Here is an 18801-nt window from a genome sequence, read left to right on the forward strand (position 1 = left end):
GCCACGTGCTCGCGAGAGCAGAAATAGGAGAATAGACCAGATGAATGCGTGGATTGAGAGATGGCGTAGGAGGGAGGGGTTTAAATTCCTGAAGCATTGGAACAGATTCTGGGAAAGGCGGGACCTGTACAAGCTGGATGGGTTGCACCCAAGCAGAGCCAGGACCAATATCCTCGCGGAGGCATTTGCTAGTTCTGTTGGGGAGGGTTTAAACTAATATGGCAGGGGGATGGGAACCAAAGGGCAGGTGCAGATAGGACAAATTCACACCAGGAAACGGGAAATAGAAAAGCAGTTAGTGACGTAGCTAGCGACTCAAAGGCAAAAGAAGCAAAAGGTTAAATAGTGTTCAGCACAGGAATTTGACAGGGTTAAAGGGTATATACTTCAATATAAACAAAGCAGATGAGCTAAGGGCACAGATAGACATATGGCAGCATGATATCATTGCTGTAACGGAAACCTGGCTTAAAGAGGGGGGTAATTGGCAGCTCAATATCCCTGGATATAGAGTTTTCAGGCAGGATAGAGAGTAGCATTATTGGTTAAAGAATCAATTACAGTTGTGAGAAGAGATGATATGCTAAATGGATCATCAATTGAGGCCATATGGGTTGAGCTAAGAAATAAAAAAGGGGCAGTCACACTACTAGGAGTGTACTATAGACCCCCGAATAGCGAAAGGGAGATAGAAGAACAAATATGTAGGCACATTTCTGAGTGCAAAAGTAAGAGGGCAATAATAGTAGGGGACTTCATCTACCCTAACATCAACTGGGATTCAAACAGTGTGAGGGGCACAGAGGGCGCAAAATTCTTGATCGGTGTCCAGGAGAACTTTTTTAGCCAGTACGTGACAAGCCCAACAAGAGGGGATGCAATTCTAGATTTATTCCTGGGAAATGAAGATGGGCAAGTGGGTGAAGTGACAGTGGGTGACCAAATTGGAGATAGTGATCACAATTCAGTTAGTTTTCGCATTATTATGCAAAAGGACAGAGTTAACTCAGGAGTAAACGTTTTAAATTGGGGGAAGTCAAATTTTACAGAACTAAGGTGATTTGGCAGAAGTGGACTGGACACAACTACTTGAGGAGAAATCAGTGGCAAGCCAGTGGGAGGCACTAAAAAGTGAAATTCTACAGGTACAATGCAAACATGGCCTCTCAAAGGGGTGGCACGGCCAAATTTAGAGCCCCCTGGTTGTCTAGAAGTATACGGGGCAAGATAAAGCAGAAAAAGAAAGCTTATGACTGTCACAGAAAACCTGGAGTATAGAAAGTACAGGGATGACGTAAAAAAGGAAATAAGGAAAGCAAAGAGAAGGCATGAAAAAATATTAGCTAGTAAGATTAAAGAAAACCCAAAGATGTTTTATCCGTACATTAAGAACAAGAGGATAGCTAAGGAAAAGGTGGGACCTATCAGAGATGATAAGGGTAACTTGTGTGTAGAAGCAGAGGATGTGGGTCGGATTTTAAATGAATATTTTGTCTCCGTATTCACAAAGGAAAGGGATGATCCAGACGTAGTAGTTAAAGAGAGGTGTGAAATATTGGATAAGGTAAACATTACAAGAGAGGAAGTACTAGAGGGACTGGAATCCTTGAAAGTTGATAAGTCACCAGGGCCGGATGGATTGTTTCCTAGACTATTGAAGGAAGACAGGGAGGAAATAGTGGATGCTCTGAGGATCATTTTCCAATCCTCACTAAATACAGGGGAGGTACCGGAGGACTGGAAGACTGCAAACATAGTACCATTGTTTAGAAAGGGTACGAGGGAAAGTGCCGAACAATTATAGGCAGTCAGTCTTACCTCGGTGGTGGGCAAACTATTAGTTTATCCTATCTCTCAGTATTGATTCGGTCACTTGGAAAGGCATGGTTTAATCAGGGAAGGTCATGCCTTACAAATCTGATTGAATTCTTTGAGGAAGTGACAAGGAGGATTGATGAGGGTAGTGCAGTGGATGTTGTCTACATGGATTTTAGTAAGGCATTTGACAAGGTCCCAAATGGCAGACTGGTCAAAAAGGTAAAAAGCCCATGGGATACAGGGAAATGTGGCAAATTGGATCCAAAATTGGCTCAGTAACAGGAAAAAGGGTAAAAGTCGATGGACGTCTTTGTGAATGGAAATCCATTTCCAGGGGTGTGCCACAGAGCTGAGTGTTGGGTCCCTTGCTGTTTGTGGTATATATTAATGATTTGGACTTGAATGTAGGGAACACGATTGGCAGATTTGCAGATGACACAAAAATTGGCAGTGTAGTTGATAGTGAAGAGGATAGCTGTAGACTCCAAGAAGATATCAATGGGTTGGTGGAGTGGGTGGAAAAGTGGCAAATGGAGTTCAACCCGGAGAAGTGTGAGGTAATGCACTTAGGAAGGGCAAACAGTAAAAGGGAAAACGCAGTAAACGGGAATATATTGAGAGGGGTGGAGGAAATGAGACCCCTTGGAGTTCATGTGCACAGGTCCCTGAAGGTGGATAAGGTTGTGAAGAAGGCATACAGAATGCTCTCCGTTATTAGCCGAGGTATAGAATACAAAAGCAGGGATGTAATGATGGAACTGTATAAAACACTGGTAAGGCCACAGCTGGAGTATTGTGCGCAGTTCTGGTCACCACATTACAGGAAGGATGTAATTGCTCTGGAGAGTGCACGGAGAAGATTTACAAGAATGTTGCCAGGGCTTGAAAATTGCAGCTACGAGGAGAGATTGCAAAGGCTGGGGTTGTTTTCCTTGGAGCAGAGGAGGCCGAGGGGTGACTTGATTGAGGTGTACAAAATTATGAGGGGCCCAGATATAGAGTTGACAGGAAGTACCTGTTTCACCTAGCGGAGAGTTCAAGAACTGGAGGGCATAGATTTAAGCTGATTGGCGGAAGGATTAGAGGGGACATGAGGAAAACATTTTTACCCAGAGGGTGATGGGTATATGGAATTCGCTGCCCGAATTGGTGGTAGAGACCGGGACCCTCAACTCTTAAAAAGTACCTGGACCTGCACCTAAAGTGCTGTAAGCTGCAGGGTTACGGACCAGGTGCTGGAAGGTGGGATTAGAATGGGCACCTGGTTGTTCTTCGAGCCGGCGCGGACACGATGGGCTGAATGGCCCCCTTCTGTGCTATATCTTTTCTATGGTTCTATGAATTAAGCAACTTTGAGTAGACGGTGTAGACACGACTAATTCTGTAAATGTCAAACATCCATCATCCTAGGTAGGGGAGCGAATGTCTATAGCTCAAGCTACACAACTTGAAATTCAGTTTCTACCACAAGATCAAAAATGTTCCTAATATTCTCAAAATGTTCTTCCAACAGAGTTTACTTGCTGCCAGATCAACATTTCCAAGCACGAGCTATATTAGACATCAGACGCATACGCCAATATTTCAAGTACGAAGTTTTAAAAGCATCTCATTTTCTGCCAAAGAGATTTACTTATTACTAGTGTGTCAAAATCCTAATGCAGCAATAAAGTATTCTGCATCACTAAGCAATTTCTGCATTTGTTAAACCCTGCCATCCAAAAACAAGAGCAATATGAAAATCACATTTTAATACAAATAGTACATTAGAAATCACTGCACCTTTTAAACAGTCAATTACACAGCACTGTGGGAGTGCTGAAGTGTTAATTACCACTCCCTCCTGGAGTGTGTAAATAAGGAGACTGCTGACATCAACACTCCCTGCCTTAAGCGATGAAGCAAATTGTCTAGTTCATGGAGTAGAGGGTGATAGAACCATAACAGCTTTCTGCAGCAATCCATTGCGCACATCTTTTCCACACTTCAGTCACTCTACTGTACAGGTTGCAGTTATGTACATTTCATCAGATCCCTCTCAAGTATAGTTCCTGGTGATGAGTGGAGTTTGTGCCATCTACATATTAAGGACATAAACCCTTTGCACACAGAAACTTCAGAGTCAGCACATTAAATGCGGTCACTGACACTTTAAGGTTAGAAGGTTAATGCTCAACCCAATGTTTCCCCCAACCTGCTGCATAATGAGAATTCACAGGTCAAGGGGCACTGGTTGGTACAATTCCACCTCACAAACAAAATGACCTAACAAAAATTGACCTAATGTTCAAGAATTTTTGCTACCCTGTACCAGAAGACTACCTCAGTTTCAAAATATGCAGCTCTTTTATATAGAATATCTGGAAACATTATGGAAAATTTGCAGTGATGTTTTAAAATGGAATTAGAAAAATGAGATAAACAAAGAACACTGCTGAGATTATAGCAAGTCAACAAATCAATTAAAACATCTTACACAGAAATTCACCATCCAAAACATTCTCATATCCAGCAAAATTCTACCAATAACTTTAACCAGCAACTTTAAAGTACAATGTATTTGAAGATACTACTTCTTATAATGTATATTAGCATTTGTTCTGTTAATCATACTAGTTTAAAGGGAGGCTAAGGGTTAACTTTATTAGAGCTTTGTAAATTAAAGCATTCCTTCCTGAAAAGACCAGGCTTTTGTGGATATGAACATATAAAGAAAGAAACATTACACAATGTCCTGAATATGAGTAAGAATATATTGTTTAGGTACAAGATACAAACAAGTTGAAATGATTCTCTTTTTCCTCTCCCATTTCTCCTTAATGATGTGGAGATGCCGGTGATGGACTGGGGTTGACAATTGTAAACAATTTTACAACACCAAGTTATAGTCCAGCAATTTTATTTTAAATTCACAAGCTTTCGGAGGCTTCCTCCTTCGTCAGGTCGTTCACCTGACGAAGGAGGAAGCCTCCGAAAGCTTGTGAATTTAAAATAAAATTGCTGGACTATAACTTGGTGTTGTAAAATTGTTTACAATTTCTCCTTAAAGCAATATGATGGTGCTTTCTTGTCTGATACCAGGTGAAATCCCTTTTCATGTTGCCAAAACAATGTCTCTTAATGGCCATGTACTGTACAATGTAAAATTTCTACTTCCCATTTCTTGTGAACTGCCAAACTGGTGACTTGCTCTCTGAGTTTAGCTTCTCTCCATCTAAAAACGTAATCTACACAAGGAATTGCCTGCAGACGACATGGCCAAAAAAAGGGAACCTACTACACAGGGAATCAATGGCATAAAGCCACATATATGCATCATATCATAGTATATACCCAACACCTTGGACTACCCCCACACCTATAAACTTAGAAGATCCATAAAACAAAGTTTAGTGGCCCTTCCTTCTCCCCCCGCGCCCCCCCCACCCCCAAACTTATTTTCATCCTGGCTTTACCTAGTCCAAGGCCTCTGCTGATTTCAAGCCAACGGCTGCAAAGTTAACAACAACAACTCCCTAATGTTCCCTCTCTTTCAGGGGGAAGTTCCTTTGCGCAAAATTCTCTCCCCTTCCAAGATGCTGAGGTTAGGAACTCTGTGTAAGGAATCTCTAAGCAAACTCACATCCTGCTGCTTCATGGGACCATGCCAAAATTTTGGTGAACAAACCTTTTTGAACACTCAAGCATGCAACACAGCCTTTAAACAACAAAAAGACAGCATGAGAACTATGGTTAATCCAGCACAAAGACATTTCTTCATCCTACAGAAAAGTACTTTATTTTTTTAATTTGTAAGTGGCTACTGTCAAATGTGGAACATATATATATATTAAAAAAAAATCAAAATGACCATTTCAAAAGGATTTAATCCATACTTAGTCAAATTTATTTAATACATTTGAGTGACTGAGGCACCCAGTGTTTGTGAACATACAATTTATTTTAATGAAGTTTTTAGAACTTAGTATCAAAGTAGATACAGTACAGGAGGAGGCCTTTCATCCTATCGTGCCTGTGCCAGCTCTTTGAAAGAGCTATCCAATTAGTACCATTCCCCTGCTCTTTCCCCATAGGGCTCTTATTGTCCAAAGTATATTTATAGCCTCATGTTCCCATCGCGAATCTTGCAGACTACACACCTTGGATTCCAGCCGAACGATGGACAAGGGACATGGGGATATTTCTACAGCGTTCCTCAGTGTTGTTCCATGACCAGCTGCTGGAAATACTGAAGCCCAATCTTGGTGCTTCTCCCAAGAGCTGCACTAAGCGGCCTAGCCCAGACCCAACAAATTTCCATCTTAGGGAACCCAGACTATGAATATGAAGGAAGCCTAGAGTTCAAACCTAGTGTTGCCCTTCTGCATACTGGACCAGCAAGTCACCCATTAAGTGCCTGCATTACTGGGGTGGTTGGTTACTGTTTATAACCGTGCAATAGTACACAACTCCTTGGAGTACGGTAGTGTAGTGGTTATGTTACTGAGAGGGGCCTGGTTAATAATCCATAAAAAGTGCGTTCAATCCCACTGTGGCAATTTGAGAATATGAATTCAGTTTTTTTTTTAAAAAATGGAAATAAAAATCTGGTATCAGTAAAAGTGACCGTGGAGCTGTTGTATTGTTGTAAAAACTTAACTGGATCACTAATGTCCTTTAGAAAGGAAAGATTTTTCAATTTATATGGCACCTTTCACAACCAATGAAGTACTTTTGAAGTGTAGCCATTATTGTAGGAAACCTGCCGCCTGGTCTATATGTGACTCCAGTCCTACACCAATGTGGTTGACTATTAACTGCCTTATGAAGTGGCCTAAGCAAGCCACTCAATTGTATCAAACCCCTTCCAGTGGTTCAAAAAAGTGGCTCACCACCACCTTCTCGGGGCAAATAGGGATGGGCAATAAATGCCAGCCTTGCCAGCAATGCCCACATCCCAAAAATCAATGTTAAAAAAAAGTATCCATTTGGAAAGGAAACCAGTGATTGGTGACAGGAAGTCAACATTGAGCTTTTTTTAAAAAAAAATGCTAGAGAATTTTGAAGATGCTTTTCTGACAAGCAATTATTCAGAGAAAAATAATCCATCTCCCTAAACCACCCAGTAGTGAGGGTATGAAAGGAAAAAAATAAAATGTATTCTTTCCAAGTACAACATTATTCTTACACAAATGCTAACTGAAGGAATGAAATCTCACCTAGTGAATCGATGAAATCCTTGTTGCTCTGGTAGAATTTAACATAGGCTGCTAATTTTCCGCTAACAAAAATGGTCAAGAGCTGTTGAAAGAAGACACACGCGTCAGATTAATGTAAATTCCAATGTGAAGCAACAAAATACAGAACGTCAGATGCACAATTAAAACGCATATATTTATATGGACTGAAAAATGCTGTGCCAAATACTCTCTCAGAAGTTAACTTGCACAACACAGCAATGGTTTGGCAAGCTGCCTGAACACTCTGATTTCACGGAGAAAACTGTGGTTAATTAAACATTTATCAAATGGCTTCTGCAAACAAGTTTATTTTTCTTCAACAGTCAAGGACCAAAATACAAAACTATATTAATATCAAAAAAGTCAGTAATTCACCAGGAGGTCTTGATTTGTTAAAAAAAAATTTACAACTGCTCACAAAAGTAAACCATTTTGTGAAATGCTAAGCAATTATAATTTTTAAAACTCATTTGGTCCTTTTAAGGGTGAAGGAAAACCTAGTAGATTTTAAGTACAAAGTACTCCATCTGTATTTTTAAAAAAAGCTTACGATCTCTCCCCCTTGTAGGAAATATCCAATTCACTAATTTTCTTCTCCTTCCCATACCGGCCCACCATTTCAGGTCAACTGCACCAACAGCTGCTCCAAAGACATGAACTGAGGTCCACCAGAAGCTTTCTTCACCGAGAGGTTGATGCTTTGGATCTGTCTGGAGGCCAATGCAGAAAAGTCACTAATGCCCAACTGCACCAACCTTTCCTTACTAGAACTATATCGCCATTCCTTTATCGTCGCTGGGTCAAACTCATGGAACGCCCTACCTAACAGCACTGTGGGAGTACCTTCACTACCCAGACTGCAGCAGTTCAAGCCTTCCCAAGGGCAATTAGGGATGGGCAATAAATGCTGGCCTTGCCAACAATCCCATGAATGAATAAAAAAGTCACTGCTTTATAGGACTGAGTTAAGTCCACAGTGACCCACTGACATTGCACAGCATTGTGACCAGTTAGATAAACCCTAAAACAAAGGAATAGTATTGGAGCATCAAGGTGTTAATCAAACATATCCCACAACCTAGCTACAGTAACCCCACATCAGGTTATTTCTAGCCTGATCTGAAATAGGCTCAATCAATGCAAGATTCATGACAAGAATCCCAGGCCCGCAGTCCAAATAAAAAAGACATCAAAACGCTTGCTTAGATTAGATTCTCTTCCATGTAACCTTGACAGTTTCTGCCTCAAACTTCCTGCAGTCCTAACGCAATGACCAATTCAAGCTGTGGAAAAAATAATTTAAGGCACGGCACTTAAAAAAAAATTCAGCAGCATGTGGGAATTGAATGTCTGCCCAATAATCCTGCTCACTTCAATACCCCCTGGGTTATAACTAAAAGATCAAAGAAACTTTTGGGATCCATCCAGTAGCAGCAATTGTATTTGACAGAGCATTGTGCTGATTGTTATTAAAGAGCTTACTATGCTCAAATACAACACTAATAATTTACAGGACACTCCATTAACTTTCAGTGTACCTCCTTGATTACCACTTATGAACCAAGATTACACCTCCCATTATAAAGACACCTGAAGTAAAAAAAAGTCAAAGCTATGGACAAAGGGATTTCCCCCAATGTACTTAGCAAGTGGATGACGTGGAATGACTATACTTTGCATTATTGCTAGGTATGGGAGGGAGAAGAGAGCGAGAAAGACTGCAGCTTGACCTAGCATGGTGCTCTTATACCTAGGAGAGTCACATGCTGTTTACAGGCAAAAAGTCCACTATCAGCATGAAGTACAACTTTGCTTTTAAAGTGGAAAAAGATGGATATTCTGCTTAAAATGAAATTGGTTTTTCATTTTGCAATCAGGATGAGAGAGGGCCATACATGAGCTACAGTAATTTGTTGTCAGAGTGCTTCGCCAGAGTCTTCCCCTTAATTTTCCAACAATTTATAGGAAATGGAATGCATATAAAAAATAAAAATCTCCTTTAACTGGTGTACAACAAACAGGATTGGAGAAGACAAACGGATGTTATGTAAGCAGGCCTCAATGGTCAGACCACTCACATCATGAATGAGCTCCCCTTCCAGGAATCGAACCGGTTTCAAAGCAAGAAGATGGTCAAACAGAAATGTGTTTTGATCCTTCAACGCTCTTACAATGCACCTGTTCAAAAGAAATTCAACAAAATATTTACTTTTGTTTTCGCTGCAAAGTACTCCACTTAGCGAGACAATTCTCAATCACCCTTTTAGATAATTACATAGAACTTGCAGCACAGAAACGGGCCACTCAGCCCAACTGGTCTATGCCGGTGTTTATGTTCCGCACGAGCCTTCTATACACACACACACACACACACACACACACACACACCCCACCCCATTAATCTGGCTTAAGCATACAATTCTGTGGCATTTGGGATTTTTTTTTTCTTCTGTAGATCCAACCACTTGAAAGGTAACCAACATTTAGTTTAGATAGTGCAAACTGAATCACTGTACATATAAACTACTTTACCTGTGAGCATCAACTCTTGCCTGTGAAGCATTATCTTCTGTGTAACTGCCCAGCAATTCCACCATAATTTTAGCAGCAGGATCACTGTCAAAAAACAAAACATTTTGAACGATTTAAATACACAGTTGATACCAAAAAAAGAACAAATGGACTCGAATATATTTAATCGTATTTAGACGAGGATGGGTTACGTAAACTTGGTTTGTATTCCCTGGAGTTTAGGAGGTCGAGCAGTGCTGTAATTGACGTGTTTAAAATTATAAAAGGATTCAATAGAGTAGATAGAGAGAAATTATTTCCTCCGGTGGGGAATCCAGAACAAGGGGGCACAATCTTAAAATTAGAGCTAGGCCAATCAGGGTTGAAATCAGAAAGAACTTTTTCACAAAGGTTAATGGAAATGTGGAACTGTCTTCCCCCAAAAGCCTGTTGATGCTGGGTCAATTAAAATTTTCAAGACTAAGATTGACAGATTAGGTACAGGTATCAAGGGATATGGATCACGGTGGATACATGGAGCTGAGATACAGATCAGTCATCACCCAATTGAATGGCAGACAGACTCAAGGGGCTGAATGGCCTATTGCTGTATCAGCAAATCTCTGGTGGTACTGATAACAGTAAATAAGAAAATGTGCAGTTTTAGAAGGACAGGAACATTGTACCATGCAAAAAAAAAGGCTACTCTTCTGCTAAAGTGAAAATATGCCTCTCTTTGAAGGTTACAAAGCCCTAGTTCTGTGAAGTAAACACTAGAGGGGTCAGTTTGGAGGATGTAGTATTTTGCTTCTTTTTATTTTCAAGTTTGACAGAGAAACACGAACAGGAAAATGTATTTTTTTTTAATATTATGACATACACCATAGAAACACAATTCATGAGATTGTTGCTTTCTTAAGAAAAGTAACATGTCTTAAAATCTATCAAATTAAAAATTGATCTGATGTGAAATCTGAACAGACCGTAAGTTTTTGCTGCAGTTGTTTGAAAATCTTTTCCCCTATTAATTCTGCATTATGCGTTACTTGGTCATTTAATCAATACAGTGCTCCCTAGTTATACTTGTAGCTTTGTCCCCACTGCACCTTTGAAGTTGAGACTTCATTTCCACCATACTGATCCATTCATTCAAGATTTTAAGATAATTGGCAAAAAAATTCCTGGGGGGGGGGGGGGGAAAGAGAGGAGAGAGAAATGAGAATTTTTTTTCACAGCAAGTTGTTGTGATCTGGAATGGACTGCCAGAAAAGGTGGTGGAAGCACATTTAACAGTAACTTTCAAAAGGGAATTGGATTTATACATGAAAAAGAGAAATTTGTAGGGCTATGGGGAAAGAGTGGTGGAATGGGACTAAATGGATAGCCCTTTCAAAGAGCACTACAATATATAAGTTTCAAATGACAATACACCGAACAAAATTTAGGGGCAGTGAATGGAAACTGGGCTTGCTTTTATTATAAACATCCAATGAAAGCTGAAATATAGGGCCTACTTCCAAAGGATCTGGATCCTTACAGTGCAAGTTACAGTATTTTGAAGCACAGGGACTATGAAAACTTGTACTTTGTATGGCTGAGCGGAAAAGAAGAGAAACAGATTTTTTTTAACCCCTTTAGAGCTCTTTAGCCCTAGGTCACTGCAGATTTTAAAACATGACATCTTTTTAAGTCTGGCAAGCGCCTATATAATTTTACACATAGCACTGTGTAAGAATAAAGTGCTGTATTTCTAAAAAGAAAATGCAGAAGTTTCTAAAGGTTTTCAAAAGAATACTAGAATGCAAGTATGACTTCGCTGTAATCTGTATTGCTTTCAAGCCCAAAGTTTAGCTTATTTTTCAATACTATTGCTGACTGATGTGTTAAAAGACCCACTACGCACCCAGAACCACAGTGACTGGATTAACAAGTTACTGCTGTAACCTAAGGGCGGGCAAGTTTATGAGTCAGAAATATTTCCCTTTAAAAATTGATTTTTTTTTTTAAGTAGGATTTGATCAAGATTTTTACCATGCAGTGAGTGAAAATCATTTTGTAAACAAAAAGGTTTGTTCTGAAGTATCCATTACAATATAAGCAGTAGGAATCAAATTCAAAAATAGTACTGAATTAACTTGATTATGTTGATTGAGGCTCATATAAAACCATGAAAGGCAAATTAAAATGCAAATACAACCAGACATAAAAGTCATCAATGTAATCACTTACTGCACATTAATCTTCTCACTCAAAGTGAACTACGGCAGTTGAAAAATATCACAAAGCAATGACACTTTTTATCTTTTTAATTGGTTTTATTGATTTAGATAGTCGCAGTACTAGAGAGCTGGATCAAAAGTTCTCTAAGTGCATGGCTGGTCTGCTCATTCCAGTGCACACACACTTGTAATCTTGCCTCATTATTCATTTGGCAAAAACATCTGTAAGTGTGCAGAGGTTCACCCTTTAGACACAAGAAATAAGGCCGCTTTCCTGTGTACTTTAAGACTTGCTCTGAGTCACTTCCTATGACACGTAGCTAATTCATACTTTATAGTGCCATTCAAGTATTTTAATATTTTCTTTCAAAGCAATTAATACGCTTTGCAGCTGCTTTTCACAAGAGAAAAAAAACAGGCACTTCAGTTGATTAAAAGCTTTAAAAAGTACAAATGTATCTCCTTCTGCTAAAACCAGCACATTTATGCATCAAATTTGTTACAATCTAGGGTTGCCATTTTGAAGTGCCTTTCAAGGAAACTAGATCCAAATGTCCTAGAATCTGACATGGCAGATTGTAACAAACTACAGAAGGCATAAATTGTGTTCTATGTTACCCAGCTGGGGTTGAAGATGTTGGTTTAAGTATGCAGATCAAAAGATTAAAAAGATCAAAACTACAAAGTGAAAAATATAAGAACGCATACATCAAATTTTATAGGAAGTGACAACATCCCTCGAGAGACACTGAAGGAGATCAAAATAAAAGAAAAATACAAACTGGGGGTCAGTTTTTAATTTGGGATAGTGATTCAACACTTACAAACTCTAAAATATTGGTGCAATGGGGCTTTTAAAAAAGTATTACAAGATCTGTCTTAGCAAGAATCATAGAACCATACAGCACAGAAGATGGCCATTCAGCCCATCATACCTGTGCCGGCTCTTTGAAAGAGCTATGCAATTAGTCCCACTCCCCTGCTCTTCCCCATAGCCCAAGCACAGGCAACTTTACAAATGACAGGACATCAATGTAAATTATTGTTAGTGGTTTGTTACTTGGGTTAACTTTATACATTGAAGGGAATCATCATCAATTGCCAGCAGAACCATTGCAAATACAATCCGCCCCCATCCTCTTGAAAATTGGGCAGGATAGCTGCAACAAGGCATCAACAGCGCATTACAGTAATAGAGGTTTTCAGAGAGGCAGATTTCATACCAGAGCTCCCAGGATATGTTGGATTCTAGCATAATGGAATACTGTTATGTACAACAGGCAGAGCTCAGAAGAAAAGAAAAGGTGCACGTAACTAAACCTCTGCATAACCAGAATGGTCTATGTACCATTGGTGTCAAATTAGGACTTGGTAAAGAGGGGATTTCAACATGTATCATTAAAAAAGTAACGAGTGCTAAAACCGAGGTGCAGAAACTGCAGCCTAGTGCCACAGGCAGCAACGAGCCCTGGAATTCCGGGTCTCAAAACCCCAACCATCCCATAAGAACATAAGAAATAGGAGCAGGAGCAGGCCAATCGGCCCCTCAATAAGATCATGGCTGATCTGATCCCAACCACAAATCTAAAGAACACAAGAAGTAGGAGCAGGACCCAGCCCCTGGGCCCTCTTCGCCACCCACAGGGCATTGACCGATCCGAACTCAGCTTCATGTCCAATTTCCTGCCCGCTCCCCGTAACCCCTAATTCCCTTTACTTCTAGAAAACTGTCTATTTCTGTTTTAAATTTATCTAATGATGTAGCTAGTTCTACGTGTGCTTATAGTTCTTATTTTGTGGGCCTGAAAGTTTGGAAAGGAGTGCTTTTGGTACCGTTGCCTCATTAGTGCAGAATCTTTAATGAGACCACGAAGGTAGCATCAACTTCAAATATATGCAAATTGACAGGAACGCGGAAATTGAAACTCTATACACAGCCCCCGAGGAACCATGGTACACATCTGTGTAGCCCACAAAGAACAGAAGGCTTGAACACCTCCAGTTTAATAGAACTTGAGAAATATTTGTAGAGGGAAAAGTTGGCTTTGGCTGAGCAGGAGGCAAAAAAAATGGGTGTGACCCAAAATAGCACAAGGCAACATCGAATGGCTATGAACACAAGTGTAGACTCTGTATTCGATAAAGACGACAGTGATTTGGAATTGCGCCCTTAACAAGACTGCACCCTTCAAATAATCTTAAATGATACTGATGTTTTCATCAATTGTTGGGATTTTAATCTTCATTTATATATAGATTTAATTTATCAAATTTCATCACCAAAATTGGTCAACACCTGACCTTGCAAGAAACCAATCAACTTTAGGTAGGCAGTTAGTACTTAGGAACCGGAGTAGGCCATTCAGCCCCTTGAGCCAGTCAATTAGATCATAGCTGATCTGTATCTTAACTCCATCTATCCAACTGGGTTCCATATTCCTTGCCTAACAAAAATCTATCAATCTCTGTTTTGAAATTTTCAAATTGACCCCCAGCCGCAACAGCTTTTTGCCTGGGGGGGGGGGGGGGGGGGGGGAAAGAGAAAAAGAGTTCCAGATTTCCACTACCCTTTGTGTGAAGTGCTTCCTCACATCACCCCTGGACGGCCTAGCTCTAATTTTAGGGCTATGCCCCCCCGTTCTGGACTTCCCCCCACAGAGGAAATAGTTTCTCTCTATCTACCGTATCAACTCCTTTAATCATCTTAAACACCTCAATTAGATCACCCCTTAATCTTCTATACGCAAGGGAATATAAGCCTAAGCAATCTTCATACTCGAGTGATAATTGGAGACAGAAGAGACACCTCTTCTAAAAACTCAACCTGTCTGCCAGAAAACTGGGCAAGAGAAAAGCTGCCTATATTTAAGTTAAGCTACAATATTGTCGTGTCAATTAAGCAGTTCGGTATAATATCACTGCTTGTCAAATCGTGCAAATCAGCAAAGTTGAGAGTCACCACCGAGCCAGATAAGCGATGGGACTCCTGACCACACTAGGAACTGGAGTGTGAAGGCCCAGCAGCTGGGGTTTCAGAATCAAACCCTTAACTGCAGTGTAAATGAGGTCTTCCACCAGTGCTTCCTTCATATCATGGGTAGCCTTGTAATGTCATGACGGCAAGAGCATCACAGGACTTGAAAACCGGCTTTAGAAAAAGGAAGAGAAATCAGATTTGGAAAAGCTTGTGTAAAACGGCTCTTCAAAGCTGCAGCAAATTTGATTTGCAAGGAAACACTCCTATTTAAGGACTGAATTGCTCTCATTTTGTCATGCACCAAGTTTCTATATGATATACAGGAATATATTCTGGAGTGCGTTCAAACAAAGTAACACATCTTGGGCATGAGATGACAGTGATAAGTTGCTCAAGCTTTGCTCTTATTTCAACCCTTTGATGTGTAACTGTTTTACAAAACACCACAGGCCGTATTATCTCATATGTAAATCAAATACATATTCAAAAATCAGTAGAAACTAGGTAACATTACCTCCAAAATTTCCACCTACATATTTTTTAATTGGCACACGATTAATGAAGTTCGAGAACTTCAGAGATCGCGCTATGATTTAGAAGTGTAGGTTTTTCTTGAGCAGCCAGGTGTAACCAACTGGTTAAAAGCTTAAACTGATGAACCCAGGCATGTTTATCAGCTTTTCTATCCTTGTAAAACATTGACCAAGGGGGACTAGCTTTCTGAGATGCTGTAATTCATCTCACATGAACTATTATGTTTTCTGTACTCATGAAAGTGATTACGGGGGAAATGATTTGTTAATATGTAGTTTTACCTTCTAACGTTCCCAATTTTGTCTCGATCAACATGCAATATAGAGGGTGGGTGCAGTTTGTTCCTAGACCTTTGACAACCCTGTTTCGAGCCTCCATAAAAAAAACATGCGAGCAGGCAAAAGCCAAGAAGATCCCACACTGTGCTGAGATCGTCCCATAATGAACCTCCCCTGACACTGTGAGGTAGCATGATTGACTCTCGTACTTGTTAGTTTGGGTCACCACATGCTCCTCTGATAACCTTGTTGCGCTCCCCCAGGGAGCAAGCGCCTCAGTTTGGGAACCTCAGAGACTAATCAGTCCCATCTCCACTGTGATGCACAGAGGTCCAATCTTTGCATCACCTGCCAAATAAAAAAAATGAGGCTGTGAGATAGAATTCTGGGTTAGGGAAACTGTAGTCTCCCTAATCAGCTTTCTGATCAATGGCCTTGACCCTCCCTCTCCATCCCCCCCACCCTCATTTCATCTCATCATTTAATTTGCATGGTAGCTTTCTATTTTGATGTATTAATGCACTATGCAAATCGAGTTAATCAGTAAACAGCCCATCTCCTACAACTAATGGGGGGGGGGGTTTCAAAATTATGAAAGGTTTTGATGGGTAGTGAAAGATTGTTTCTGTTGGTTGATAGCAATTGAGCATAAAGTCAGGACTACCACTAGAAGGATGAAGGGAGAAATTTAAAAAAATCATTTTTTAAAAAAAACTGATAGAGGGATATTAGAATGTAGAATGTTTTACCACAAGGGCAGACTATCACTTAAAAGGGATAAAAATTTAAAACACTACAGGTAAAATACAGGGGAACATGATTAGAGTAGTCGGCTCCAGTTGATGAACATAACACCAACACAGGTGCGATGGATTGAATGGCCTCCTTCTATGCTGCAATTTCCATGATTCCATACTGTAGGTCGTATCTGTATGAAATTGTTGGGGTAGAAGATCTATACATATATACCAGCCCAGGAATTGGGAATATGGAAACATTCAGGTGTTCTAGGATTTCACAGAAGTTCCATCTGGTATTCCAATGCTAAGGAATGGGTTTCTGCCACTACAGGCATGGAAATAGAGCACAGCCAGATTGTGGTACTGGAGCACTACAATTTACTGCCCAGGACCCAGAGCTTTAGCTTTTCTGATGGCTTGGACCTCCATTTGGTGGGTCCAGGCCTGTTGAAATTTTCTATCCCATAACTTGTGCATATTGAAAGTTATGCTGATGAGAACTTGCGCATCCACAGTAAACTGGAAAAATCAACTAAAAATTCTTAAGTTTTATCACTTAAAAAAAATTATCTGGTCATTATCACATTGCTGTTTGCAGGATCTTGCTGTGCGCAAATTGGCTGCCGTGTTTCCTACATTACAACAGTGGCCGCACTTCAAAAATACTTAATTGGCTGTAAAGCGCTTTGGGATGTCCTTAGTTTGTGAAAGGCACTATAGAAATGCGAGTTCTTTCTTTATGATGGTTGAAGGGTATGGCAATTACAACCATTAACTCATCTACTTTAGGGAACACATCAAAAAAAGTTCTCAGTCCAATGGACTCAAGACCATGAAATGAAATAGATTGCCTTGCACTTCATTCTGTTAAATAAAGTGTTTAAATGTTTTTTTACTTTCTATCCAGTCTTTTTTATTTGAACCCTCTATATTTTATATTATTTTCTTCAAGAATCCTTTTCCATTCTACTTTCTCTCCATCTGCTAATTTTTACTTTATCTCTCATGAAATGAAAATTCTAAAAATCAGTTGCACTCCACAGCTAACCTATAAAAGGCTTTAGAAAGGCATAGTCATTGTCTCTGTTAGAGTCTCTCTGCACCTCCCCTGCTTAACATGGGCATTCATAAGAACAGAGTAGTCCAGTCGGCCCCTCGAGCCCGTTCCACCATTCAATTAGCCCATGGTTGATCTGTATCTTAATTTCGTCTACCTGTCTTTGTTCCATAACCCTTAATACCCTTGCCTAACAAAAACCTATAAATCTCAGTTTTTAAATTTTCTACTGACCCCCAGCCTCAACAGCTTTTTGGGGGAAGTGAGTTCCAGATTTCCACTACCCTTTGTGTGAACTGCTTCCTGACATCACCCCTGAACGGTCTAGCTCTAATATGAGCGAAGCTCGAGCAGCTCATCAATGTCTTCTCATGCAGGAACTTGCAAAGCTTGGGGCAGAGGATTTAAAAGGAAAAGCCATCAGAAAGGCAGGAGATGGGATCTGTGAGAATATAAAACAGCAGTCGTGCCTCAGAGAGGCTTAACGGGAAAGCTGGCAGTTATAACATCCAGACAGTGGAGGCAGATGGTGCAAAGAGGAATAACTTAGAGCTTTAATTGTTTCCTGCCAATGGCTGTACACAGCAACTGCTTCCTCCAATATTAATAGCCTTTACATTTACTATGGAGAGTAAACTGCCATAATAATGTAAAGATACATTGAGCAGAACCCCACCCCCCCCCACACAAGTAACACACTGAAGTCCTCGTGCAAGCAGTCAGTCATACAAAATATAGCAGTTACTGGAAAAGTTTCTTAAATGAATTGAACAAATTGCCAGCTAACAGAAAATACAAAATAGAAACAGAAATAGGCCATTCAGCCCCCTTGAGCCTGTTCAGCCATTCAATTAGATCATGGCTCTGTATCTTCAACTCCATTTATCTGCAAATACCTTAAAAGTCTCACCGATAGAGATCAGTCAAGTGTAATGACTCATGTAATTAATTAATTTTCTTGGTTAATTTCAAAAAATGCTGATACCTTTTCTTGCAGTCCACCAGTGCTTCATAAAGCAATCTCAGCAGATGGTGTTTCTTGTCAACGCTGAGGTTCCAGTCCGCTATCCATTTTCGAACCTAGTTGAAAACAATGAACTTCTTACTCACTGATTTTTGTTGTCGTATCTGTCATGTAGACCACAGGGCCAGGACTGTAGGAGCAATGCCAGCTCATGACAAATTTCTACCACATTTTACCTAGGCTGCTGATCTAGCAAATAACAGTCAGATTATCAATTTTTCCAGCAATTGATAATTTATCACAGGTATTATTGATACATACCTAACATACCCGGGGGGAGTAGATCTGTGCAACAGTAAATAAACCACTCATCTGTTAACAATACTTTCCGTCCCAGTATAAATGCCAATGGCAAAGATGGTTGCTTCAAAACCAGCAACATAAGTTATTCCACTAATGGCTTAATACAATAACAAGCTGCATT

The 18801-nt window shown here is 40.1% G+C and overlaps 2 protein-coding genes across 3 annotated transcripts in view; one reads left to right on the forward strand and one right to left on the reverse strand.

The window, feature by feature from the left end:
- Positions 1–3548, forward strand: part of LOC137328060 (coiled-coil domain-containing protein 73-like) — a 156751-nt gene extending 153203 nt beyond the window's left edge. The window contains exon 19 of one of the 2 annotated variants that reach the window (XM_067994181.1): positions 3332–3548. In XM_067994181.1, the coding sequence (XP_067850282.1) occupies positions 3332–3526 (195 nt within the window). In that variant the 3' untranslated portion in view covers positions 3527–3548. The remainder of the gene's footprint in view (positions 1–3331) is intronic. The other variant, XM_067994182.1, reaches the window with a different exon arrangement.
- The window catches only part of eif3m (eukaryotic translation initiation factor 3, subunit M), a 37545-nt gene that overhangs the window by 8823 nt on the left and 9921 nt on the right, over positions 1–18801 (reverse strand). Inside the window, exons 5-8 of the mRNA XM_067994184.1 lie at positions 18339–18433; positions 9570–9653; positions 9116–9215; positions 7017–7098 (exon numbers count right to left, since the gene is read on the reverse strand). Coding sequence (XP_067850285.1) covers positions 7017–7098; positions 9116–9215; positions 9570–9653; positions 18339–18433 — 361 coding nt within the window. The remainder of the gene's footprint in view (positions 1–7016; positions 7099–9115; positions 9216–9569; positions 9654–18338; positions 18434–18801) is intronic.

This window comes from Heptranchias perlo, chromosome 12 (genome assembly GCF_035084215.1).
Source record: "Heptranchias perlo isolate sHepPer1 chromosome 12, sHepPer1.hap1, whole genome shotgun sequence".
NCBI lineage: Eukaryota > Metazoa > Chordata > Chondrichthyes > Hexanchiformes > Hexanchidae > Heptranchias > Heptranchias perlo.